At 40.4% G+C, this 26328-nt stretch overlaps 2 protein-coding genes across 4 annotated transcripts in view; one reads left to right on the top strand and one right to left on the bottom strand.

The window, feature by feature from the left end:
- Nucleotides 1–18890, top strand: part of LOC308670079 (uncharacterized protein) — a 99793-nt gene extending 80903 nt beyond the window's left edge. Inside the window, exons 8-15 of the mRNA XM_081331268.1 lie at nucleotides 928–1037; nucleotides 1825–1873; nucleotides 4253–4373; nucleotides 5066–5160; nucleotides 8077–8142; nucleotides 8658–8757; nucleotides 10733–10885; nucleotides 15767–18890. Of these exons, the coding sequence (XP_081187394.1) occupies nucleotides 928–1037; nucleotides 1825–1873; nucleotides 4253–4373; nucleotides 5066–5160; nucleotides 8077–8142; nucleotides 8658–8757; nucleotides 10733–10885; nucleotides 15767–17367 (2295 nt within the window). The 3' untranslated portion in view covers nucleotides 17368–18890. The remainder of the gene's footprint in view (nucleotides 1–927; nucleotides 1038–1824; nucleotides 1874–4252; nucleotides 4374–5065; nucleotides 5161–8076; nucleotides 8143–8657; nucleotides 8758–10732; nucleotides 10886–15766) is intronic.
- The window catches only part of HRAS (HRas proto-oncogene, GTPase), a 143155-nt gene that overhangs the window by 35323 nt on the left and 81504 nt on the right, over nucleotides 1–26328 (bottom strand). The window contains exon 6 of one of the 3 annotated variants that reach the window (XM_081313003.1): nucleotides 21187–22419. The exons of the other annotated variants lie outside the window; for them this stretch is intronic. The gene's annotated coding sequence lies outside the window, so the exon portion shown is untranslated. Of the gene's footprint in view, nucleotides 1–21186; nucleotides 22420–26328 lie in introns of those variants that run through there. 3 annotated transcript variants of the gene reach the window in all.

Here is a 26328-nt window from a genome sequence, read left to right as displayed (position 1 = left end):
TATATATATATATACACACACACACATACATACATATACAATTTACCATAACATACACATATATACATGTTGCAGTGGTGGGGGGATGATTATTTTTTCCTTTCTCTGTTGCTTGTTATGCATTAGTGGTTTAAAATCGCTTTATGCCCAGAAATCTACCATCTCTACTTAAATTGTTTTTTTGAGATGAGACTTTCTCAACCAATTTACTTCAATTACTTAATTAGCAGCATATACTGAAAACATTTCCATTTACTTTTGAGTATAGAAGTATTTTCATATGGCCACAGATCTCTGGCCTTATTACTTTGTATATGTATATATTAATCATTTGTGTGTTTTGCATGTGTATTTTTTAAATCATGCCTGCCACCTAGGGCAAGAGAACTCTCAATCCAATTATCTATCTATAAATCAAAATTGGGTTAACCAACTTACAAACAAAAAAAGGTCATGCCAGTAAATTTTTTGCTGGATTGTAAAATTGACTTCATTGCATCTAAAACTTATTTTATCTATAGCTTTTGACAATTGAACAGTAAAGAACTTCCTTCCTTCCTTCCTTCCTTTTATATAGCCACACACTTGGCATACAATGCAAGGTGACATACATAACCACTAACAATCATTAGAAAAATAACCCAATGACTAATAATCATAATGTCGAAAACCACATGAAGACATGAAGTGTTGGATTTTAAAAAAAGAGAGAAGTTTTTGTCTTTTTGGGACCACACAATCTGGCTGTGGGAGGCTGAGTATTGTAACATCAGATTGTTGTGGTTTTGGAGAATGAAGATCTTCCATGCAGGCAAATACATAGATTTTGGAAAGTTGGTCCAGAAGCAATCTAGCCCAAGGTCCAGAAAAGTTTTTCCACTTTTGATTTTAAAGTTCTAATACTATAATTCATCCTGATTTGCCCAGAAAATGAAAGAACAAGCCAGAAGCTTCTCATCAGAAATCAAACAAATAGATCTGGATGTCAATCGCACTTTTAGAAACCACATCATGTTTCGGGACCGTTATGGAGTAAAGTAAGTGTCTTATATGTGGATCTCATTTGTTTATCTCTCATTTAATAATTATTTTATCTTTGATTGTTTCTGTTTGCTTTTCCTATCAGCTACGAATACTTGTTGAATTATATGAGGGAAGAACACGGAGCAGAATTTCCCAGTTAAATTCCATCAGTTGTGTAGGACTAAAGCTCCTTTCATCCCCAACCAGTGGGGCTGTTTTTTTAGTTCATTACACTGGAAGTAAACTATATATGGGAAGGCTGAATTAAAATATAATGACCAGATTGCAACAGAGCTGATAGTGTTATTGTGTAGTAGTGGTAATGAAAAAATTAAGTGCAAGATTACAAGTTTAGGAAAAGATCTTAGGCAAACAAATGTAGAAAATAAAATGTTGGTTTAGCTCAGTTAACCTTTTGTGGCTGGTGAAACTTCTATCTGTGAAACAGAGAATTGTCTCGGTCAGTTTGGCATATTAATTTCCTAATTTCATCAGAGGATGGAAGGCAGAAACTGGCAGATCACATCATCCTCTTTATGGTGTCTGGAGTTAACTTACGATAACGCAGAAGTCCTTCTCTTTGTTGATAGACTCTTAAGAGCACTGGGAGCTATGTCTGATGAATGTGACTATCAGTTGAGCAGGAAACTGCTCCTGATTTTACTTATTTGCTCTATAATTGCAAGATATTTCTGAAACACTTTTAGCAGAGAACATCTTGGCTGGTTTATAAAGGTACCGAAAAGCTAATGTTGAGACACCATCTTATTATTCTTGGTTGTTTGTTTGTTTTTAATATAGACAACAAGCTTTGTTCCATGTCCTGTCAGCCTACTCTGTTTACAACACGGTAAGAAATTGAATATTAAAAGAATCTAACATGTTTTTTTATTTGACAGTACAGATTTTGACAATATTGATTAGATTAAGATGGCAAAGCAGACTTTCAGAATGGCATTAAGCACATTAAATATATATATATAAGAATCTATCTAAACTCAATATACATTTTTATAAAGGATTTTTTTAAATGTTATATTGCCATCCTTGTTCCAATGGAAGTATAGATATAATCCATGGTGCCTGGGCTAAAAAAATAAGAAAAAGAATCATTTTCAGTTTAGGGTCCTTCCTGAAGAAAAGATCTCTACAAAATGCAATCATTTGTACAACCTCCGTTTATTTATTTTTGCAAAGAGTTGTGTGACTTGAGTCAGATGAGGATGTTGGTTAAATTCTTTGAGTGGTCTTTCTTAACTTTGTTCAGTGGTAACCTCATGGTGCAGGACACCAATTTGTTATAGTCCCTTAACTTATTTCCATCAAAGGGCACAGAAATTACAATGTCCTTAAATTATATGCAGGAATTAATTAAATTAAATTAATGGAATTAATTAATTCTATTAATTCAGGTGAGCCAAGAATCAGGAAATGCATTTTTTAATGTTTTTACCTAGATGGTGTTTCTTCCTTTACAAGAATTTAAAGTGGGGTGTTGTTGTTGTTTTTTAGCTTTTTCCTTATTTTGTGTTGCCGTGCAATGTCATGTTACATAATTTCAGTTCATGAAAATGTGAGAAGTGACAACAGTTCTTTTTATGTCCTAGGGCTAATTTTATATCACAGACTCCCCTAGGATCTAAAAATAGCATTGTTTTCCTCACGTAGCTGTCGAAATGTTTACAAAATATTTCAGATTGAATTTCTACATCAAGAATGAGTACTTTCACACTTAGCCTCCCAGATCCCCTGAATCCCAACTGGCTCTACTCCCTTGCTGAAAAGTGATACATCCAGATGCTTTCCTGCAACCTTTTCCCGACTTTTTGAAGAAGTCTCTCCCCAAAGTTATCTGACTTTTCATCCAATGAAACAGGGAGGAGGCGCCTACCTCTGAGGGTTACAAAAGCTCTCCAGGCCTTTGAACATGTTTGTCTTCCCAAAAGGAGTATTTTAAAGCAGGGCCTCCTAGGATTCACCCCTTTGTTATCTTGCCGGCAGTGAAGGTGAGGGAAGACATGAGCCAGCTACTCTTTAACCCTCCTAAGCAAGGGCTGAAATGGTTCTTTCCATATAACCTCAGTAGATTCAGATTTTAGGAAAGACAACATCCTTCTGACACTATGCAGCCCCCCCCCGGGATGGGACTGGAGGAACAGTGTTTCCTTTGACCACTCTTTTACCGTATATATTTGGCTTGGGTCCGGGATATCTGAGGGAACACCTGCTGCCGGCATCAAGTTCCCTTCGTCCAGTGCGCTCCCACAGGGAGGGTCTTCTCAGGGTGCCACCGGTAAGAGATTGCCGGCGGACGACACCCAGGGATAGGGCCTTCTCAGTGGGGGCGCCTGCCCTCTGGAACCAGCTGCCAGTGGAGCTGAGGACTGCCCCCGACCTCCGTTCATTCCGCCGGGGCCTGAAGACCTGGCTCTTCGAGCTCTCTGGCCCAGGCTGAGGATTAATCTTATTTTAACTGGGGTTTTATTTAGACAGGGACACATATAATTTCTTTTAAAATTTGTTTTTAACTTTTGTATTTTGGTTTTTTAATCACCCTGTAAACCGCCCTGAGTCCTTCGGGAAAGGGCGGTATATAAATGTAATAAAATAAATAAATAAATATTTGGTTCTAACTACGCTTTTAAAAAGGGCTTTGGATTGAAAATAACGTGATAATATTATTTGGAATTCTTTGAGCCTCCCAGAGAATTTGAGGGACCTCTTAAAGTAGCACTCGTTGTTATTAAAGAGGAAGGCAAAGAGGAGCTGTTTGAACATTGACAAGCCGCTGGACAGGAAACGCTTCTCGGTTGAAGAGCTCTAACTCAAAAGTGGAAGTGGAGAAATTTCTGCGTTACCCATTGCACTGAATGGGTTAAATGGAATCTTCCTAGCAACTTTGGTACTGATGCACACACACACACACACACATCTTACAAGAATGTGTAAGTGCGTCAACACACCATCGATTGAGATAAACCAAGACTGCAGAGAAGTCACCAGCGCTATTTCGTAAAGTCGTTTTTCCTGTATCCTCTTCCAGGCCACGCCCCTTGTCTATGAGTGAACTTTCCCATCAAAATGAACTCTTCTGTTGAGTCAACAAATCGTGCTTTTATCTGAAAAAAAAATGAGGGTTATGCTGTGAACTTAGGGAAAAGTTTCATGTTATGCTTGTATGTGCAATACCCTCTACCCTGTAAATTGCTCATCTTGTGTAATCATCCAGGAAGTGAGTTACTGCCAGGGCATGAGTCAGATTGCAGCTATCTTGTTGATGTATTTGAATGAAGAGGATGCCTTTTGGGCCTTGGCACAATTGCTTACCAACCAGCGGCATGCAATGCATGGTAAGGTTTTAGTGGCAAACACCTTCATTTATTCACTTGTTTCCTTATTGTATGATGTTTCTGTATTTGGGTTCAGTCTGGCTGAAAGTCTAGATTCTTCCTTTTCATGTGCTTCTCGTAGTCTTCTTCTTCTTCTTCATGTCTGCATTTATTACTGCTGAATTTAAGCATAGTGTACCAGTAAGCTCTTCTTGGAGTCAGTTAACCTTTGAACTTTTATGCTGTTTTACAACTTCATAACTGTAGTTGTAGTTCTAGTTGGAGGCTGTGTTTAAAATATGAACCGCCAGAATGGGGATAGGGATTCTGATGGACACGAAACACATTTTTCTCTACACATCCGGCAAACTTTGAGAGTGGTTCCTAAGTTTGCCCGATGGAGTGAAAAGTTATTTATTATGCATTAGGTAAGATCCTTACAGGTTTCCATACAATCAAGTTAGGCAAAGTTGCTTTGACTGTCTATATACAGAGGACATCTACATACACAGATCTGTGTACACATAAATTCCTGATCTTGTCCCAATGCAAAACTCTGGAATGAATAGGTAGGAAATACAAAAATGCATTTTCACAAACACATTAATGCTCCTTGGAAGTCTTAGGAAATTCAAGTTCTTATTATGCAATGACATAAGATGCTCTGCTGTATTTGTTGTTAGTACTTTTGTTTCTTTTTTTTTTTGCCAAAGGCTTTTTCATTCCTGGATTTCCAAAGTTGCAAAGATTCCAAGCTCACCACGAAGCAATCCTAAACAAGCTTTTCCCAAAGTTGAAGAAACACCTGGTAATGATTTTCTTTTGTCAAGGAACAGCAGCAATATCAGGATGTGTTAGTTTCTGCTCAACACATTTTTGAAACATGTTTTGTTTGTTTGCCATGTATTACTTCTTCTTTTTTAGAGTGTTCATTGCACCAAATACCAGAAAAGGTGTCATCTCTAAATATATTATTAGAAATATATCTGTAGCAGCAGAAATAAATCTGTAGCATGAAAATCATACGCACTTCTCCCAGGAGCCTCTTGCTCACTTTCCTATCTTGGTATACTACACAATAGTTACACTTGCCATCAACTGTGTGCTCATTAATCCTGTGCATGAGACAGACAGGGATCTCCTAGCCCAGGGATAGGCAACCTTGGCTCTTTTATGACTCATCCATGAGTCATAAAAGAGCCAAGGTTGCCTACCCCTGTCCTAGCCCCTTTGCCTTGTGGCAAATAGAGGTAGTCCTCAAGTTACGAGTGTAATGGAGCCTGCCCATTCCATTTTTAACTCGAAAACTTGTGGGAGTGAATCTCGTACCTCGACCAAGATCACTCCCTGCTCATTAGGATGCACGCAGCTCGTTAAGTGCACATGAGATATCTCAGGGTGAGGAAGGCCATAGGGGGCCTACTGATGGAACAGGTCTCCAAGGTCTCCCCAAATCACTAAGATACCTCATGCTTCGCCCTCCCTTCCTGCCACGCCAGACTCACCTTGAAAACATCTGCCTCCTCTCTGCTGCGGTTGTTGCTGCTACCTGGATCTGAGGCTGAGGGACCTTTTCCAGGCTGCTGCTGCCCAGATCTGAGGCCGAGGATGCTTCCACGGCCCTCCAGAGCCCCAATTTGGGTGTCGGAGGCCTTTTTCAGGCCTCTGCCACCTGAATCTGGCCTCTGGAGGCACGCAAAAGCATCCCCCGGCCTCAGACCCAGGTGGCAGCAGCCTGGAAAAAGCCTCAGGCACTCTGATCCAGCCTCCGGAAGCATGCGGAAGCATCCCCCGGCTTCGGTTCCATTCTCTGTTGCAGAGAACAACGGCCTAAAGTACCATGAGATCACATGAGATCAGTAGCGTGAGATCTCACTCCACCGATCTCGCATGATCTTGCATTACTTTAGGCCTCCCTTCTCTGCGAATACACCGAAGGCCTGGAACAGCCAAGAAAGCAAAGGATCTCGATCTTCGCAGGGTGAGTTTTGAAGGCCTGGTGCCTAGGGAGACCCGGGCCAGGGTGGGGAGGGAGGGAATAACCAGGGTGAATAATAATAATAATAATAATAATAATAATAATAATAATAATAATAATAATAATAATAATAATAATAATAATAATAATAATAATAATAATAATAATAATAATAATAATAATAATAATAATAATAATAATAATAATAATAATTTTATTTGTATACCGCCCTTCTCCCGAAGGACTCAGGGCGGTGAACAGGGCAATACATGTTAAAAAACAAGAATACAAAAATTAAAAGAGATTAAACAAGATGCCTAGAAACTATAACAATAAGTTAAAATACATTAAACAGCAATAAAACCCAAACCCATCACCCATCAGGCCAGGCCGGCTTGTTCGAACAAGTAGGTCTTTAGATCACACCGGAAGGAGCGAAGGTCGGGCGCCATCCGGAGCTCAACCGGAAGATGGTTCCATAAATCCGGCACGCCCACAGAGAACGCCCTCCCCCTGGGGGCCACCAGTCGACATTCGGTGGCACCCTGAGGAGGCCCTCTCTGTGGGAGCGCACTGGGCAGAGGGAAGTTGATGCCGGCCGCAGGTGCTCCCTAAGGTATTCCGGACCCATGCCATGTAGGGCTTTGTAGGTCATTACCAGCACCTTGAATCTCACCCGGAAGACAACTGGGAGCCAATGCAGCTCGCGGAGCAGGGGTGTAACATGGGAGTATCGGGAAACTCCCAACACAACTCTCACGGCTGCATTCTGCACCAGTTGGAGCCTCCGAGTGGTCCTCAAGGGCAGCCCCATGTAGAGAGCGTTGCAGTAGTCTAAACGAGAGGTCACGAGCGCATGAGTGACCGTGCGCAAGGCATCCCGGTCTAGATAGGGCCGCAACTGGCGCACCAGGCGAACCTGGGCGAAGGCCCCCCTAGTCACAGTTACTATATGGTCTTCTAAAGAAAGCTGTGAATCTAGGAGGACTCCCAAGTTGCGAGCCCCATCTACGGGGGGTAATATGTTGCAATGCCACAGCGGTCGCTCATAAGGGTGAACGACTGCTGTGGTGCAGCAACATTCATAATTTCGGGACTTGCTCGTAAGCACTAGGGGGCGGTTATTGTGTAACTTCGAACATTCACTAAAGGAACACTCGTAACTCAGGGATTACCTGTAGTATGAAGAAACATAGGGAAAATACATTCTGTGGCATCACCTCCTAGTCCTTGTAGCTGAGTTGTATTTCCAGGGATAGCAATTTCTCTCTCCCCCCCTCCCCCCAAATCTCTTTCAGAAGGTAGACCAAAATGAGAAGTCAGTTTTTAAAAAAATAATTTAAAAAAATCAATGTCTTTTAAGTAGTACGTGCAAAACACTCAATGACAAAGGATAAAATATACACACTGCTACAGTTACAAAGACATCTTGAAGGAACCCTAAAGTAACAAAAGAATGAATGATAATACGCCCACAACAATAATATTGAAGAAAAGAAGGAAAAGGAACTATAGTAGCTATCTACTGAGAAAATAGATATGGAAGAGAATTAGAATGAGTAACCAGTGAGTAACTTGCATGATAGTTAAATTTAGGAAAGAAAACCATAGTTATCTATGAGGAGATGATCTTGAGAGCCTGAAAGCATGTGAATTACAGTTCACAGATCTCTAATTTGCTTGTCTTACGAGATTTTCTTTTTAATTTGGTCTGTCTCTGTCTCTTCTTCCCTCCTTCCTTCTTAGGATAAGGAGCAGATGTTGACAGGAATTTATACAACTAAGTGGTTCTTACAGTGCTTCATTGACCGGGTATGGTATTGGGGGAGCAAGCAATTCAGATGCTTCCTCCAATGTCATTTACATTGTGTCTTTCTGCTTGTAATTATTTTCATTTGATGTAGAATTATAATCTCATGTTCTAAATGTTTTTATGTTATTATTGAGATGGAGGAAACTACATGCATTACAGAGGTTAAAATTAAGGGGAAAAGGAACTAAGGGAAAAATCCATGTAATGTTAATGTAAAATTAATTCAGTCTGTTAATTTATTATTAAATCTAGTCTAATTTCTGACTGATAAACAGTTCCATGTTATATGGGATTTCTGATTGGTCTGATTTGATTTTTAAGATTATAACCTCCAGATGGAAACTATTTATATTCACCTTCCCTTGTTGAATTGTTATAAAAATATGTCACAAAATGAACTTGAATCTTAGTCTTGAGTTTAGCTTGAAAACATTTTGATGAGACCTGCTGCTCTACATTGTGGTTTGCATATTGCCAATATGTCACATCTTTTCTTTTTTAACATTATACACAGACTCCATTTACACTAACCCTGAGGCTGTGGGATATTTACATCCTGGAAGGCGAGCGGGTTTTAACAGCTATGGCATATACCATTCTCAAATTGCATAAAAGTAAGAAGTTGGTTTTATTATTCAATGTTTTTTTAAAAGAACATTTATAGAAGGAGAAGCATTTTTTTAAAGACAAGGCTCTGCAGATATGCTCAGAAAGTTGTGCTTTCATTGTTCCAAATACAGCATGGCAGTTTGCCTGCATGACAACTATTCATCTACTCATGTGGGTCCTTGCTGTTACAATGAAATTTCAGCAAAACTAGAATTGTTCTGGAGGTAGTGTATTTCTGCTTCTCTCAGGATTTCTTAACTTAAGTTTTTTAAAAAGATAACTTTTGAATTGTACTGAATATTGTGGCTTTACCTGTAAGAAATGGTTGTGCTGCTGTTCCTATGAGCAGTGCCTATGAGCGTCCCTACAAATTCATCTCTTGTACAGTGGCAGAAGCTGCCATGCCTCTGCCTTCATGTTGGAAGTCTCTGAATTTTCATACTGAAATTTGGAATCCAGTTTAGTCTAGACTAGTGTTCCTCAACCGTGGCTACTTGAAGATGTAGGGACTTTGACTCCCGGAATTCCTCAGCCAGCTGTGCTATGCTGGCTGGGGAATTCTGGGAGTTCAAGTCCACACATCTTCAAGGAGCCACAGTTGAAAAACACTAGACTAGACAATCAATAAAGATTACCAGATGGTCTCCACAAACGAGTGCAGTACACAAAACACAAACTTCAAAAAAAGAGAGTCTGCCTTAAGATTCATGCTCTTATTATTCCCATAGGTCAGTGTCAAGTTTGTATGGAAAACCAAATCTTCCTGAGAGGAGTTATGAAATAGAGGTTCAGCTTAAGGTGGCCTCTTTTTGGTTTATCAGGTGGGGATTTGGGGGCCTGGAGAGGCTAGAAAAGGGACAAGTATGGTGGATAGGCCTTTCTGACAATTCCAGAGGAAGAAGCCATCTTAATCTGATATTACAAAACACAAACAGTGCGTCTCATGGCATCTTAAACATTTGCTGTTTAAGTTTAGAATGGCAGCATTCTGTATCTAAGGGACAGGCAAAACTCTGTTGGCATTGCAAGTATGCTCACCTCTCCCTCTCAATATCTTTTATTGCAGCTCGAAAACCTCTTGAGACAGACATAATTTATGCTGGTATTTTGCAAAATGAAAAAAAAATACATAAGTGTGGTAATACCCTCTCAAGAAAACATAGAACTCCCAAACCGGAAATACAAATCCTGTCTACTTGTGCAACCCACCTATTCGCTATAGCCTCAGCTACCTTTTTTTAAAACAAAAACAAAAAAAACCCCACAAATGTGTGATTCCTGCCCCTAGAAAGTTGCATATAACAGACCAGAAACCAGCCTATGGTCTTGTAAAAATAGATTAGAAAATTCCAGAAGTGAGAAATAGGCCATTAGCCCAAGGATGCTTGGACCTTGTGAAATATAATGTGATCATGGTTTATATGTAAACCATATATATATATATAATCCCAGATTTCTATTTTGTAAAACATAACAGATCACTGCATATAGAATATTCCTGAGAGATGAAATCTAAATCAAGATAAGTTTAACTCACATTTTTAAATGCAAAATAGTGTTCTTTAAATCATGAAAACATGCTTGGCCAAATTGCCTTGCAAGTATAGTAGTTGAACTTCAGCTGCAGATTGCATCAAGTTGCAGAATGTAGCTTTACTCCCCCTAGTGGTAGAACAACAGAATCATCCTGTATATAACTGCAAATGCTGGGAATGGCTTAATTCATGTAAAAGGATTTAATTGATATAAACTTCACAATCTTGAAGTTACATTTCTGTAAATTCTTGCTAGGATGGATGTGGAGACATCAGTTTGATCACAAATGCAGAAAATGAGTGTATAAACAGATAAACATAAATTTACCATGCTTTATTTAAATAACATCTTTCATCCACTACTCTGGATATGTCAATTCAGTACAAATTGTATCAGGATAATGGCAGCATCTTTATTCAGCTGATGTTTCTCTTTCCTGCCTAGAACGCTTGTTGAAAATGACCCTTGAAGATCTGCGGGAATTTCTGCAAGAAAAAATTGCTGCTTCTCTGCAGTTTGAAGATGATGCTGTAATTGAGCATTTACAAGCATCCATGGCAGAACTGCGCAAAATGAAATTGGATCTTCCACCTCCAGGTAATCAAAGTTGAACAATTATGCAATATTTTTTTTAAAAAAGGATTCTTATGAATAGAAAGTTTAATTCCTGTTAAGATAAATAGAGAGCAGCTCAATCTGCTTGAATGCCATGTCTGAGCAGCTTTCACAAAATTAATTTAGCTGAGTGAGGAACTATGATCAGAAGTACAGCATTATTTCCTACTTTTTTAATTAGAATTTTTCAGTATAATAAAAGGGAACAAAATTAAAAGAGTAAGGAAAAATAAGTACCGTATATACTTGAGTATAAGCCGACTCGAGTATAAGCTGAGACCCCCAATTTCACCCCCCAAAACTGGAAAAAGTTATTGACTCGAGTATAAGCCGATCCGCCGTTCTGCAAGCCTCCGCCGCCGGCGGAGGCTGGATCCGCGCTCTGCAAGCCTCTGCCGCCAGCAGAGGCTCGATCCGCCATTTTGCAAGCCTGAATACACAGGAATACCCTGTGTGGCCGCGGCTCTCGGGGAAGCCCTGGCTGTCCGCTTCCTCGCTCCACGCTGCCATTCGGGGCCCGCGCGTTCCCCGGGCAAATCGCGGCGCCCAGCAGGCGAGGAAACACGCCCGCTCCAGTCGCCCCCCCTTCCCTCAGGAGACGCAAAGCAAGTGACCGCCCGGAGCTTACCGAGGACTTGCGCGCGGCCGAGGCTTCGGTGCTTCCAGGATCGCGCGCACCTCTCCCAAGCCGCCGCCGTCCGGAGACCTGCCGAAGTTTGGGGAGGTTTGGGGAGGTGCGCGCGCACCTCCCCAAACCTCCCCAAACGTCGGCAGGTCTCCGGAACTCCGTGCCCTGCCTGCCTGCTTCTTTCCGCTGCGGAAAGAAGCAGACCTCCGCGCCCTGCCTGCCTGCTTCTTTCCGCTGCGGAAAGAAGCAGACCTCCGCGCCCTGCCTGCCTGCTTCTTTCCGCTGCGGAAAGAAGCAGACCTCCGCGCCCTGCCTGCCTGCTTCTTTCCGCAGCGGAAAGAAGCAGACCTCCGCGCCCTGCCTGCCTGCTTCTTTCCGCAGCGGAAAGAAGCAGACCTCCGCGCCCTGCCTGCCTGCTTCTTTCCGCTGCGGAAAGAAGCAGACCTCCGCGCCCTGCCTGCCTGCTTCTTTCCGCAGCGGAAAGAAGCAGACCTCCGCGCCCTGCCTGCCTGCTTCTTTCCGCTGCGGAAAGAAGCAGACCTCCGCGCCCTGCCTGCCTGCTTCTTTCCGCAGCGGAAAGAAGCAGACCTCCGCGCCCTGCCTGCCTGCTTCTTTCCGCTGCGGAAAGAAGCAGACCTCCGCGCCCTGCCTGCCTGCTTCTTTCCGCAGCGGAAAGAAGCAGACCTCCGCGCCCTGCCTGCCTGCTTCTTTCCGCTGCGGAAAGAAGCAGACCTCCGCGCCCTGCCTGCCTGCTTCTTTCCGCTGCGGAAAGAAGCAGACCTCCGCGCCCTGCCTGCCTGCTTCTTTCCGCAGCGGAAAGAAGCAGACCTCCGCGCCCTGCCTGCCTGCTTCTTTCCGCAGCGGAAAGAAGCAGGCAGGCAGGGCACGGAGGTCCGGAGACCTGCCGACATTTGGGGAGGTGCCCAAACCTCCCCAAACGTCGGCAGGTCTCCGGAACTCCGCGCCCTGCCTGCCTGCTTCTTTCCGCAGCGGAAAGAAGCAGGCAGGCAGGGCGCGGAGGTCCGGAGACCTGCCGACGTTTGGGGAGGTTTGGGGAGGTGCGCGTGCACCTCCCCAAACCTCCCCAAACTTCGGCAGGTCTCCGGACGGCAGTGGCTTGGGAGAGGTGCGCGCGATCCCGGAAGCACCAAAGCCTCGGCCGCGCACAAGTCCTCGGTAAGTTTTTTTGTTGACTGGAGTATAAGCCGAAGTGGAATTTTTCAGCCCAAAAAGTGGGCTGAAAAATTCGGCTTATACTCAAGTATATACGGTATATAGAAAAGAATATGAAAAAATGAAAAAAAAAACCAGAATTATAACTTCTTCCCTTCTTTCTATTGAAGTATTGCCATCTTATTCTTTCCCCTTTTTCTTTCACTGTTTTTAATTCCTAAATCCATAAATCATTAATTCAGTCTTTTCTTCTTTCAACAAAAAGTCCATTAAGGACCGAAACGTCTGTATTGTTTTTTCCTTGACTAAACTGGTCAGCTTTGTCATTCCACAAATTCCATCAATTTTCACAATCCTATCTTCTGCAGATATTCCATTATTTTTCCATCTTTGTATCAACAATAATCTTGTCACATATACAATGTTTCCCATATTTCTTTTCTAGTTCTTTGTCCTTAAAACCCAAAGAAAATAATTCTAGTTTCATCATAATATTAATCCACAAAATAATAATAATAATAATTAAATAATAATAATAATAATAATAATAATAATAATAATAATAATAATAATAATAATAATAATAATATAAAGTTGGAAGGGACCTTGGAGGTCATCTAGTCCAACCCCCTGCTCAGGCAGGAAACCCTACCATTTCAGACAAATGGCTGTCCAGTCTCTTCTTAAAAACTTCCAATGTTGGCGCATTCACAGCTTCTGGAGGCTTGTTCCACTGGTTAATTGTTCTAACTGTCAGGAAGTTTCTCCTTAGTTCTAGGTTGCTTCTCTCCTTGACTAGTTTCCATCCGTTGCTTCTTGTCCTGCTTTCAGGTGCTTTGGAGAATAGCTTGGCTCCCTCTTCTTTGTGGCAGCCCCTGAGATATTGGAACACTGCTATCATGTCCCCCCTCGTCCTTCCTTCATTAAACTAGATATACCCAATTCCAGCAGCCGTTCCTTATAAGTTTTGGCAGCTGCAGCACCCTGCTGGCTCATATTTAAGTGATTGTCCACTAGGACTACGAGATCCCTCTCACAATTACTACTATTGAGCAAGGTACCCCTTATACTATACCTGTACGTTTTTTTGCCTAAATGTAGAACCTTACTTTTTTATCTTTTGCATCATTGTATGAATTTGCACTCAAAAAGTCTTTGCTAAATACAGCATCTTTTCAAAAGCTACATTTTCACAATTACCTGTTGGAGGAAAAAAGGAGAGCTGAATTTCTTACAGGTGGGATCATACTCAGGAGTAAAAGATCTGTGTTTCATTTTGAAGATGCCTGGATCAGAGTAGATGGAGACTTTAGTCTAAATTCTTGTGCTTCTTCTGCCAGCTAGGATGTAGATTATACTAAGCTATGTGGCCGTAACAATGAGTAGTTTCTTTTCCATCACAATTAAAACTGTCCAGGCCTAACACCATAAAACAGCAGTAATCAATAAAGATTAAAACATTAAACATTAAAAGTGCTGAAGACAATTGCAGTGGAAGTCTACCAATCAGAAATGGATAGGAGTGTGGAACACTGAAGGGACATTAGCACATATGTTTTCTTGGAAAAGTTTCCTTGTTGAAATGACCAATTGATTGACTGACCATCACACACTGTCTTGTAATTTATATATGCAGCTGCAGCTAGTCCATGTGCAGGAAGAAACTATTCCAATTCCTCTCTTGAATTGACATTTTTATTTCCTTCTTAATTTTCGTACCCTCGTTCAATTTTTTTTATATCCAGTGATAAATACTTGTTCATATGGTTCTCCATAATCATGTCAGATAAATTTTTCTGTAATAGCATCTTCTTCTTTCTTCTGGGAACAGGGTATTCATAAAAAAAACATAGTTGACAGTATTCATTCAAAGTCTTATTGTCATTCCAAAACAATATTTCTGAATGACATTATAAGTTGCTTACATTGTTATTTCTCAAAAATTGAAAATATTTTGTCTTTCCCACAAAAATGCATTTATTTTTTAAAATTAATTTCAGAGTCTTAATGTTCAAAATCAACTACTACAACTTTTTTCTGAGCCCTTAATTCGTTTTAAATTTTCTACAGCCAAAAACTTATGTTTTTTGCTGTTTATTTTTAATTCTTAAACCTTACAAAAATATGATTTCATTCTCTTACATTAAGGGTTAAGCATTCACCCAGTGTTTCCAGCGTTATCGTTTTGAAGATGTCTAACTTCTTTAAAGCAGTGCCCCCCCCAACCTTTTGGGCACCGGGGACCAGTTCTGTGGAGGGAGGTTCTTCCATGGACTGGAGGGGGCATGATTTTATGTGCTGCCTGCATCTTGCAGATGGGATTTCCCTTGTTTGCACGGACCGGTTTCTGGGATGTCGCAGACCGGTGCCATGGACCGGGGGTTGGGGACTCCTGCCTTATAGGACTTAATAGGCAATTTCTAAAGGTGGTTAGCAAAAAAAGTGCAAATTTAGAGTCCTTTGAAGGCTCCACTGTGGCTGGAGCAAGAATGGTAAATTCCGTTGTCTCCCATCTTGCAAACTGCTTGTGAGGAGCAACTGTACGGAGGACATGGGCAATCTAGTCCCACCTGAGGCATGAAAGCCATCTGGGTAACTTTGGACCAGTTACCCCTTCTCAGCCCAACCTACATTTATTATTGTTGTGGGGGGGGGAAAGGAGGAGTAATGAGTATGTTTGCCGCCTTGAATTATTTATTTAAAAAAATAATAAAAATGAGATTAAAAAAATCTAAAAAACTTGAATTCTCTCCAAAGAGGGTTGAAGGAGCCAATCTACTTGTCTGCTTCTTGTTCTTAGTCACAGTCATCAGCTCTGCCATTTCTTCTCCAGAAGTCCTATATATGATATGTTTTTAAGTGTTCCAACAAAATGTGAGACAATTCTCATATTCCTTTTCCTAATCCCAGTGGTTGTTGTCCCTAGAAAGTTGCTGTCGATGCGTAATTTGCTTTTCATTACCTAAACAAAATACAATCCATGTAACTACCTTTCATGTTTGTCCTTGGATTTAGACTAATAGTCTAATGCATGTCTGTACCTTTGTACCTTTTTGTTCTAGCAAAATCCGAAGAATTCCCCAAAACACCTCTGGGGATGGAACTTTCTATAAATCTACTCTCAGTGAAATCCAGCATTGCCAACAATGGTCAGAAAACGGCCGTCAGTGACTTCAAGAATGATAAAGACGTCATAATACAATCTTCTCCAGGTAAAAATCCTCATTGCCTAAATGAAGGAATTGATCATTCATATATGGCAATACATGAGAGAGCTTCTCCAGAGCACAATGGAACAGCCTTGCAGAACAAACTGGCTGATACGCATAACAATCCTTTCCAAAAACTTCGACCAGATGAAAATTTTGAGGCTGAGGAGTACCAGACAGAAGAAAGTGCTGATAAGATATCTTCTGTGGAGAATCCTGTAATGCTAGATAACATTCAGGCAGTGGGGGGAAATCAACATGTGGCTTCAGACAGCGGGAAGGATAATTCATTAAAAAGCAGTAACACTGATAAGTGCAGCTTACAGGAAAACAAACACATTCCTTTATCTGATAGGGACCATATTATTCCCCCTGTGCTACAAGCTCAGACAACAAACAATTCTGCCTGGGAGTCCCACTTGCACGGTCAACCCTTGGAAGCAGACCTTTCTATCAGCCCCGATAGTACAACTTCATTAACGAGATCGGAGTCACTGCGTCACTTAGACTCAGCACCCTCTGTGCACAGTGCAGCTGCTCTTGAGCATGAGAGCACAACTTGCTGCTCTGAGGATTTAGTATCTGAAGATGCTGCTTTGCTTAGCGATGATTTACAGCATCCCCCATGTACAGAGGCATCTTCTACAGCAGACGACGGCCCCTTTATACCACACGACTTGCCAGCAGTAGTGCCGTGCGGAGTTAGAACATTTGCTGCTCTCTCTCCTCCTTTCCAGGATGGCCAGCGTCGGCCTTCTAATGTATCTGAGTACGATAACCTGTCTGAAGATGAAGATGAGGAAGAAAAACAGGCTCCCGCTTCTAAGAAATTGGCAGATTCCATACCGCAGACTGAACTCTGCACGCCAGTATTAAAGTCTTCTATACCCAAGTCTGCCTCACTTGGGGAGATAGACAGTCTCCAAAGGCAAACCCAAGAAGTGACAGATTTGGTAGACCTGCCAAAAAATGATGGCCAGCTCACCTCATTCCCCATGCTGCCACATTCCAAGCGATTGTCTGGGGGTTGCAGCGTGCCAGTCCTTTCGGAGCCTGACTGTGATGCCTTCTTGCTAGCTGGAGGCCTCCAAGCCCGGCCTATTTCATCTCCTGTGTTGCAGGATCAGCACAGCCCCTTCAGAATTATAAAAACTATCACCCCTCTTCATTTGGCTTACGCCACGGAGCAAGACTGCTTCAGCAAAAAGCAAGTGGCTCTCCCTTTGCCAGAGACCAGCCACTGTCATACAGTGGATGGTGAAGAATACAATCTTGTCACTGGGGAAGCTGAGGTAGCCGTTGACTGTGTTCAGAAGTTGATAAATGTTCCAGGTGGTTCACCTGCATTTCAAAAACCAAAAGTACCGCCCAAGCTTTTCAAAGCACATTCAGAGAACAAGTTCTCTTCAAACTGTTCCCCCATGGGGCAAATGTCTAAATCGGTCACATTCTAGAATTACCGAGAAAGAGGAAATTTGGGTCACATGTTTCCCATAAGAGTTTGGAAAGGAAGGCAGAGCCTAAAGCAAAATTAGGAAGGTGATCACTTCGTTCATCAAAATGTATGCAGGAATTCAGAATGAAGTTCACAGGCCAAGCCAGGCTGGCAGCCAAAGGCTGCAGAGAGCCTCTTGCAAGATTTGGGTTGTTCTCCAAAGTATTTGAATTGTATGTCTCATCTTTTTCCTGACTAGGTAAATGTTTTAACAACTCTAACTTTCTAAAAACATCAGTGTTTCCAAACCCTTATGGCTGAGAAATGAAAAACATAATTCAGAAAAACAGTGAGTCCAAAAGGAATTGGGACTTTAGAAAGAGGAAACCAGTCAGTTCCAAATTTGGGCCAGTAATATTTTTTCTTCAGTAGCAATAGTAATGTTTTTGTTTCAATTTAGCACTGTAGCTAATGTACAATTATATATGAGGCTGTGCATACTATGTGCCAGAGAAGTTAATTTTCATAGCATCTATGCATATCAAGCACACATCATATGTGTGTCCTTTCACTGAAATCAGACAATTTGACATATGCCTTTTTAAAACTTTGGTTCCTCTCATCCCACCATCCCTCCTTGTTTACAACGATGAGATTTATTAGAGATCTCAACAGTACTTTCTTCAGTTGAACTCTTCAATATGTTACAGACCCATGGATAGCTTCAAAGAGAAATCAAGATAGTGAAGTAGGTAGTTTGCAATATGCTATCACATGTTCCTCAACTTTTGCTCAACCCTCAACTTGTTTATGAGCATAGATCATCTAAGGATCTATAACAGGAAGTATTAGTTTGGAATGCAAGAAGTGTTCTAATTGCACTACAATGCAGCTTTCACATCCTAAGAAAGTTGGGACATCTTACTTGCCCTCGTGCCATTGCCATCCCATTGGAAATACTCTTTTACCTTAGATGAGTATTGTGTTGATTAATAAACAGTTCTTGCACTGGTTTTAGGAGAAAAATAGAGAAAATATTGGTAGCTAAGACAATTCCTCAAAGTAGAGTCTTTGATCAAGTTCCCTAGCTGCTACACAATTGTAAAAATAATCCATCTCGGTTTCTCCAGGACGCAGTTCCCAAGGGTAAAGATTCAGCGCTTTTATTTGATTTATAATCCATCTGAGATATTCCTCAGAGCATGCAAAACTCATGGCTGCATTAGTAGCAGTTAAATTTAACAGAAGCAGAAGGTGGGATCCTCTTTGATTGATGAGAAATATTTTGTAGTCTGGGTTTTCAGTTTTTCTGCAATTATGATTCCTATTGTTTTTAATAAGGTGTGATAACACATTCAGACTATTGTAATTCTGCAGTGCATGCTCTTTTTTTTACATCAATTACATTTTGCAGCATCAGATGCACATTAAATACCTCCATGCCTTAAGCCTGTGACACACATTTCCCACTGCAAGAATAACTAATGGACAAGTCAAGGAATTCTGTCAGGCAAGGTGTAGTGTTACTTTTAAGATGCCAAGAAAGGGATTCTAGTGCATATTGTAAAATGGGGTGGCAATTCCGTGCCCATCCATATTCTGGGCTCCAATTTGCATGTCCTTAGGTTGAAGACGGTGGGAAATGTACTTCAAGAACATGTGAAGCAGCGGTCTTCAAACTTGGCCCTTTTATGACATGTGGACTTCAACTCCCAGAATTCCTCACACTGGCTGAGGAATTCAGGGAGTTGAAGTCCACAAATCATAAAAGGGCCAGATTTGAAGATCCCTGATGTAAAGAGTTCAGTGTTATCTATTATTGTAAACTTGTAGTTGGAAAGGGGAAGGAGCAGATGTTGCTCCATCTGAGCTTCGACAGTTGAATATTTTTAATTTATGCCTATAGTTTATCTTGTGTTCTGCTCTATACCTACTCAGGCAGCACCAGACTAGAAAATGTTCTTTGCTGGAGTTATTTTTTTCTTTTTGGCTTTTTGGTTGCTGCTTTTTTTTTATGCTTAGCTGATGTCCAAGTTAAGGAAATGTTGGTTTAGATTTCCCAATGTGTTCAAATGTTAAAACTCGTAACGAATTTCTGGAACAAGATGGGGTTTAGAATTGTTGAAAGGGCAAGTGGCATTCCTCTAGGTCCAAGACATACAGGTGTTTTTTTTTTCAGGCAGCAAAGCCTATTTGCTTGGGCATTTTCCCTTCTGTGTGTGTGTGTGTGTGTGTGTGTGTGTGTGTGTGTTGCAGAAAGAGAGCCAGTGCACCTCAGTGCTTCATAACTGGTAATCGAAATTCGCTCCTTCACCCTTTGCTTGCCAGCTACCTTGTGATCTCTCACTCTTGTCCATAAGCAAATTTTATACCAGCGAAGCATTTTGGATCTTTTCACTTGCTCCAAAATGGAACCTGATTACCTTTTTCAGCCCGACTGCTGGAGACTCACTTTTAAGGGCTTTCTTATGGCCCTTAGGTGGCTGTGGTCTTCTGATTTTCTTCCAGAGACATAGGAGAAGGACGTTGGTGCTACTCCCCAGTGTATTTGAGCAAGACTTGCTGAATTGTGAGGCCAGGTGCAGAGCTTGAGTTTTCAGTAGAGAGGCACCTGGTAGGAAATTGTGTTTAAAAAACAAAACTGCCCATCACCATTGATATCACAGGCCTTATTCAACAGAGTTGCAATGTTAACACACTCCCCATTCTGCAAAATTGCCTTAGTGCTGATTCATTTTCCCAATTACAAAAAGGAGTAGTTAATGGTCAGAAAAATAAGCTCTTCTCCAAATGCTACTTCATAGGAAAATATTGATGTCCTTCAGAACAAAAACAAAAGCTACCCCATATTGCTGTCTGAATGTCTGTCTCTTTTTTTTGGGGGGGGGAAGGGACCAAAGACTTGAAACTCTAGAACAAAGCACCCTACTAAAATGTTGAACTGTAGCTGAAAGAGATCCAGAAGCTCCTATTCTTTGAAAGAATGGACTATGACAGGAAGACAAATAATTTGCTTACGTACCTTGAAAAGCTATAGCATTTTTTGATTGAGTAGTCTATCTTTGAAGCGAATCCAGATGCCAAAACAATTTACCCACAAAATTTAATTTTATCAGCATGCCTTTTAGGTGGAGTCCAAGAAAGAAACATCCTTATTCTCAAGGCATAATGTATTCTCTTTAATATTGGGGAAGACAATACTTTGAATCTAGAGAATAACACACATACACACAAACCTATTTGGTTAATCTTATGTAATGGTATTAATCTGGTGTAAAGTTACAGAAGAAAATTTGTTTCCTAAATGAAAGTAGTTACTGCCTAAAGGATGAGACAGGTTACTCATCTATGTGCATATTATTTAAAATTGTACCCATCTTATTTATGTTAGCAATTCAAATATAGCTTTACGTGTAGGCATGTATCACACACTGCATACTGTATTATGAAAAGATATTCATATGATTACAGTTGAGCAGATGTTTAAAACCTGAATAAACTATAGTTTTAGATGTGCTTTAAGATGTAGCATTTTCTAGTAGTGCAGCCACCAAAGTAAAATTGGAAGCTAGCGTTTAAGGCTTCCCAGTTTAACTTCCGGGCCAAAAAGATTTCCTTTCTATGAATGAAATGAAAATCTAAGTTATTTTGGAAATCAAGAGTAATGCCTAGTTATTCTCCTAATCCTTTGAATGCCCAATCCATCTATTCATCTTTCACCTCCTACTCTTCCTCCTTCTCTTTTCTCCATTTGTTCCAAAGATAATGTGAAAGCAGCCTTTGCAAAAGGAAAGAAGCATTAAATGGACCTAATGCCATTTCCATGCCACTCTAAAGCAACAAGTATGTCCTACGAGAACAATATTGGAACTGTGTCCAAAGCTGGGGTGATGTTCCAGTTTGCAAGTGATATGAAGGGAGCAGTCAAACTTTGCAGTTGTCCAACCATCTTTTAACTTGTGGGTTATAGGATAAAGCAAATCTTAAAATAGTTTCACCACAACACAAGTCAAATATCCCAGGGAAATGTTCAGTAATTCTCAAGCGTGCTCTTGTGCTAAGGAATTCAGCTGGAGTGCCTAAGAATGAGGATTAAATGTACTGTGATTAGGATGTTAAGAAGAACCAACCCATGCACTCCAGTGAGATCATGAGGTTTAATCATACAAGCCCTATTTTGGGAGATTTCATTGCTAGAGGCTAGTTGGGATAGAAAAGGTATTCTGCCAGCATTAAGAGGCATCATCACTTTGAGGAGGTGTAGCAAGCTGTTAGTGCAAAGCAGCTGAGCTCCTGCACGGAAGCAAACATTTGATCAGCCCTTGAACCAAGCGTGTCTAAATGTTCCTCAGTAGGAGAAACAGTATTCCTTCAGAAACTCAGGAAAACAACTTCCGCCCCTGATTCCCTAAAGCAGTGTGTGTGATTTAATATGTATTTCATTTTAAAGTCTAATGTTATCTCGGTGGAGCAGCTCCAATTCTTGGATCAGAATAGTGCAGGCCCGAGGCAGGGATTCAGCTCTGGATTCTGGACACTTTCCCACTACTGAGACTTGGAATGCCCTGCAGTTCAGTAGATAGCCCCATTTGTGCACTTTGATAGCTCTGCTGCCACTGTCACCCTAAAATGTCCCATGTTAACTACTCTTGACACCAGAGAGAGTTCCCTTGGTAATTCTGTGTGATGTAGTCTTGCTGTCATTTTCTTTTGTGTCTGCTTGGGAGAAGGTAAAAGCAGAATAATTCATTTTTTAAAAGAAGTCCAAAAGAATTGTACAGGATATTGTGTTTTACATGGTTGTAATTGTCAGACTTTAGAACAAATTGCTGCATGTGGATTCTTTACTTGCTCTGTGGGAATTTTTAGCAAATTGCCAGTTCTCCGATACGCTCAGTTTTGGGGCAAAGGTGAGCTAAACTACTCAGTCAGATGCCATCATTGGAGGGATGGCGGTCCAAGTGTGATCCATTCCTGCTCATCTTGTGGATTTAGTTTAACAAGAGTTTGGGTTGTGACAATATTTAGCCATGTGACAATCCACTATAACCGCACTGCAGACAAGCTGAGGCTGCAAGGAAAGATTGCAATGGAAATTGTTGGATCGTTGTTTGCAGCTATATTTGTATTCAAACATTTTCTTGGAAATCATAAAATGAAACACGCTTGTCAGCACAATGTTCACGTTTTCAGGCTTATTCTGTAGGAAGATAATAGTTTGTGACACTTTCTGCAAAGGCCAGAGTTGTATCATTCACGTGACAATAGCAAAATTCCTAGTCTCATTTAATGGCAGCAAGGTCTTTGCTTTCTCCCTCACCAGATGGGGAACCTTGAATGATAATGTTGATTTCCAACTGGAAACTCAGGTTTCACTACTGAGTTTAGTCTGAGCTCAGTTGGCCACAGCAGCAGGAAAGCCACCTTACAAATATATGGCATAAATGAAGAATTCCACCGTTAAATTCACAGCTGTGTGAGAAAGAATTGAAACCTGATCAGGATACTTTGTGGGAAATTTTTTAGATAATTGTTGGTGGACAATAATGGTTGTTCATTTCCATAGCTTGAAAATAAACATTTGAGACCCCTGTAACAATACATCTGCTGTGTAAAAGTTAATCTGAAATCCCTTCCATGCAATACGTTTTACAGTTGTGTGCAAAGATTTAGGTACCTGGGATCATTAGCGAATCCAATCTCTAAATGTTGCAATGGTAAACCTACCTTTCTGACAACTTGAAGGCCTATTACCCGTATGATTCAAGATCAAGGCACCAGTGGGTCTGGCAGGTGCACAAGTTTGATCCCCCTTCAACTCCTTTGCCAGAAATAACATGTTTCTCAGCATTTCCTGTAGACAGCTAAAAGCCCTTCTCGTCTTAATTTTTTTCTTCACTCTTATAGCTCAGAAATATGTTTAGGTTTCCCTCCGTTGACTGCATGCTTGAAATCTGCCCACAGGTTTTCAATAAAATTCAAGTCTGGGGGGCTGTGAAAGCCATTGTAATAATTTTTCCTGTTTCCTGCCAGTATTTTACGGTCTGCTGGAACTGTGTGTTTCAAACTATCGTTTGTGGGAACACTCAGCTTCTTTTCAGCTTTTGCATACAACTGCGTACTCAACGGCTTAATGCCGTTTCTTTTCTTGTCAGCAACTTTTTATGGGCACCAACAAAAATGGCAGAGTATGGTCTGTGGACAGGTACCTAGAGTGGCTATAAAGTCTACACCGGGGGTCTTCAAACTTGGCCCTTTTATGACTTGTGGACTTCCAAGTCCCAGAATTCCTCAGCCAGCGTTGGGAATTCTGGGAGTTGAAGTTCACAAGTCATAAAAGGGCCAAGTTTGAAGACCCCTGGTCTACACACTCCTGTTAAAATGCCAGGTTTGGGGAATGTAAAAATATCAGACCAAGATAAATTACTTCAGAGGTTTTTTCCACCTTTAATATAACATGTAAGCTGTACAATTCAATTGGAACTGAAATCTTTTAGAAGGAAAAATTAAAAAAAAATGTGGTTGCATAAGTGTGTGCACCTCCTTATAAGTAGGGATGTGCCTGTGTACAGAATTAACCAATCGCATTCACACTGAAATTAAATAGTACTCAGTACACACCTGCCATCAATTAAAATTACTCTGATCAAGTCCATCAAAGGGATCTCATTGTTGGAATATGGAAGATGGAAAAGATGGTTACAAAGAAAAAAATAGCTATGTTTTGCAAAAACCTACGTCAACTATGACAAAAGCACATGTGAGAAAATGTATTCTATACTCTCTTGACAGCAAGGTTGAACTTTCTAGCCAGAATTCCAAAAAGTGTGTTTGGTGGAAAAAAACAGCACATCACCAAAATTATACCATCCCCACAGTGAAGCATAGTGGTGGCAGTATTGTGCCTTGAGGCTGCTTTTCTTCAACTGGAAATGGGGCTTTAGTCAAGGTAGAGGGAATTGTGAACAATTCCAAGTATCAAGTCAATTTGGGGCCAAAACCTTCAGGCCTCTGCTGAAATGCTAAAGATGAATTTCACGCTTCAAAACAACAAATGACCCAAAGCATGCCTCCAAATCAAACGAATGGCTTCACCAGATTTTTGGAATGGCTCAGTCAAAGCCTGGACCTGGATCTGATAGATTTGGAGCGCTTTGGCAAGGAAGAATGGGCAAAGATTCCCAAGGCAAGATGTGCCAAGCTGATAGGCTCTTACCCCAAAAGACTTCTGGATGCTGTTAATAAAATCAAAAGGTGCTTCAATGAAGTTATTGGTTTAAGGCTGTGCATCTTTAGGCAACCAAATTAATTTTTTTATTATTTTTCCCTTTAAAATATTTCAATTTTTTCAATTGAATTGTATATGATGTTATATTAAAAATGGGGGAAAACATCTCGAGTGATTTATCTTGGTCTGATTTTTTTTTTACATCTCAAAACATGGCATTTTAATAAGGATGTGTAGACTTTTTATATCCACTATATTATGCAGATCCACTGTGATCTGCGTAAAATCACACCTATATTGATACAACAATTAACTTACAGAAGATAAGGGCACGTTTAGCAAAACATATTTTAAAAAACCCGTTTCCTGAAACTACAGAGAACAGAAGTTAAAATGTGTAAATAGGAAAGTACTGTGAGCCTACATAGGGGAGAAAAGCCTTGATAAAACCAATTTCCCAGATACGTATTTGCTGCTTCATTCAACTGTAAATATAATTTCAAAATTCATATACTTTGGAAAGATAGATTCATGATTTTTTTTTCTTTTGAGTCATTTTATATATTTTCTGCATTTATTTGCCAAACTTTGGTAGTCAAAATGTGGCATCCCTATTTTTTAACATCAATCCGCTCCTTCAGTTTTTGTAAGTTAAAATATTGCAAATAAGCCTGGATAGTGTATAATACAGGTAAATGTATTTAACTCCAGGTGTGCTTTTACAATACCCACGTGCTTCTTTTCCCCAAAAAATACATTTTTTTGTGTGTGTGCAAATGTTCTGTGCTGGTGATAGACTTAGGTTTTTGAGACTGCAATCCTATGTACAATACAACTGATTTACCTTTACAGAAACACAAGGAAACAAGAGATTCCCAAATTTGGATGGTTGTTATGTAACAATGCAATTTGTTTACAAAAGCTATCATTGTGGGGTTGTTTTTTTTTTAAAAAGCCCAGCACCAGTGTTTTCATGAACTAACTAGAGATTGAAAAATGAGGTGGGTGGTGTTGGTGCAGATTGCCAACACATTAAATCATTAAAAAACATTAAAAAGGACATAAAATCTGAAGTTTGGTTATCCTAGATACAAAGAATTGTAGTATAAAACATACATTACCATAGTAGCCTATTAGAGCTATTTTTTGTCCCAAGGAATAGGTACCATGGCCCTGCAGGTGCTGCACTGTAAAATCGGCTATATTAGTTAATGAGAACTCAATAGTGGTTTTAACTGCTTTGCCCTTTGTACCATTTAAAAAATGTTTTATCGTATTAAATAATAACCAAAGTTCTTCAGTTACAAGGGCATAGCAGTGGCGGAAATAAATGAACTAACAGCATTCCAATATCTCAAGACAGAATTTCCCTGTCTGCTGAAATTTAATAGCATAAGACCTTTGAGGCTGTTAAATCTATGCCTTAATTAAACATTAAAAAAATACTGTGGTCTTAAAATACACAGGGGAAGCTCCAAAGCCTACTTTAGTTTTGAACTAAGCTTTTTTTTCATGTTACTTACTATCTGCCCAAATGTACAGCCAATAAACCAGGAATGAGCCATAGCGCAGGCACCAATAATGATAGTTCTGAGAAAAGATATGTGCTGAAAAATTCCTTTTGAGGTTGCATTGTAGCAGATAATTAGGCATTGTTAACAGGCAATTGTTTTAACAGCCACAACATATTGGACTTAATAAACCTAATTAATAATCTGGTTTATTAATTAGATTTCAATGCCTTAATTCAGA

The sequence above is a fragment of the Vipera berus genome, assembly GCF_964194415.1.
Source record: "Vipera berus genome assembly, chromosome: 1".
NCBI classification, from domain to species: domain Eukaryota; kingdom Metazoa; phylum Chordata; class Lepidosauria; order Squamata; family Viperidae; genus Vipera; species Vipera berus.
The sequence above is the reverse complement of the archived record's forward strand: the minus strand, read 5'-3'. Positions and strand labels throughout refer to the sequence as shown.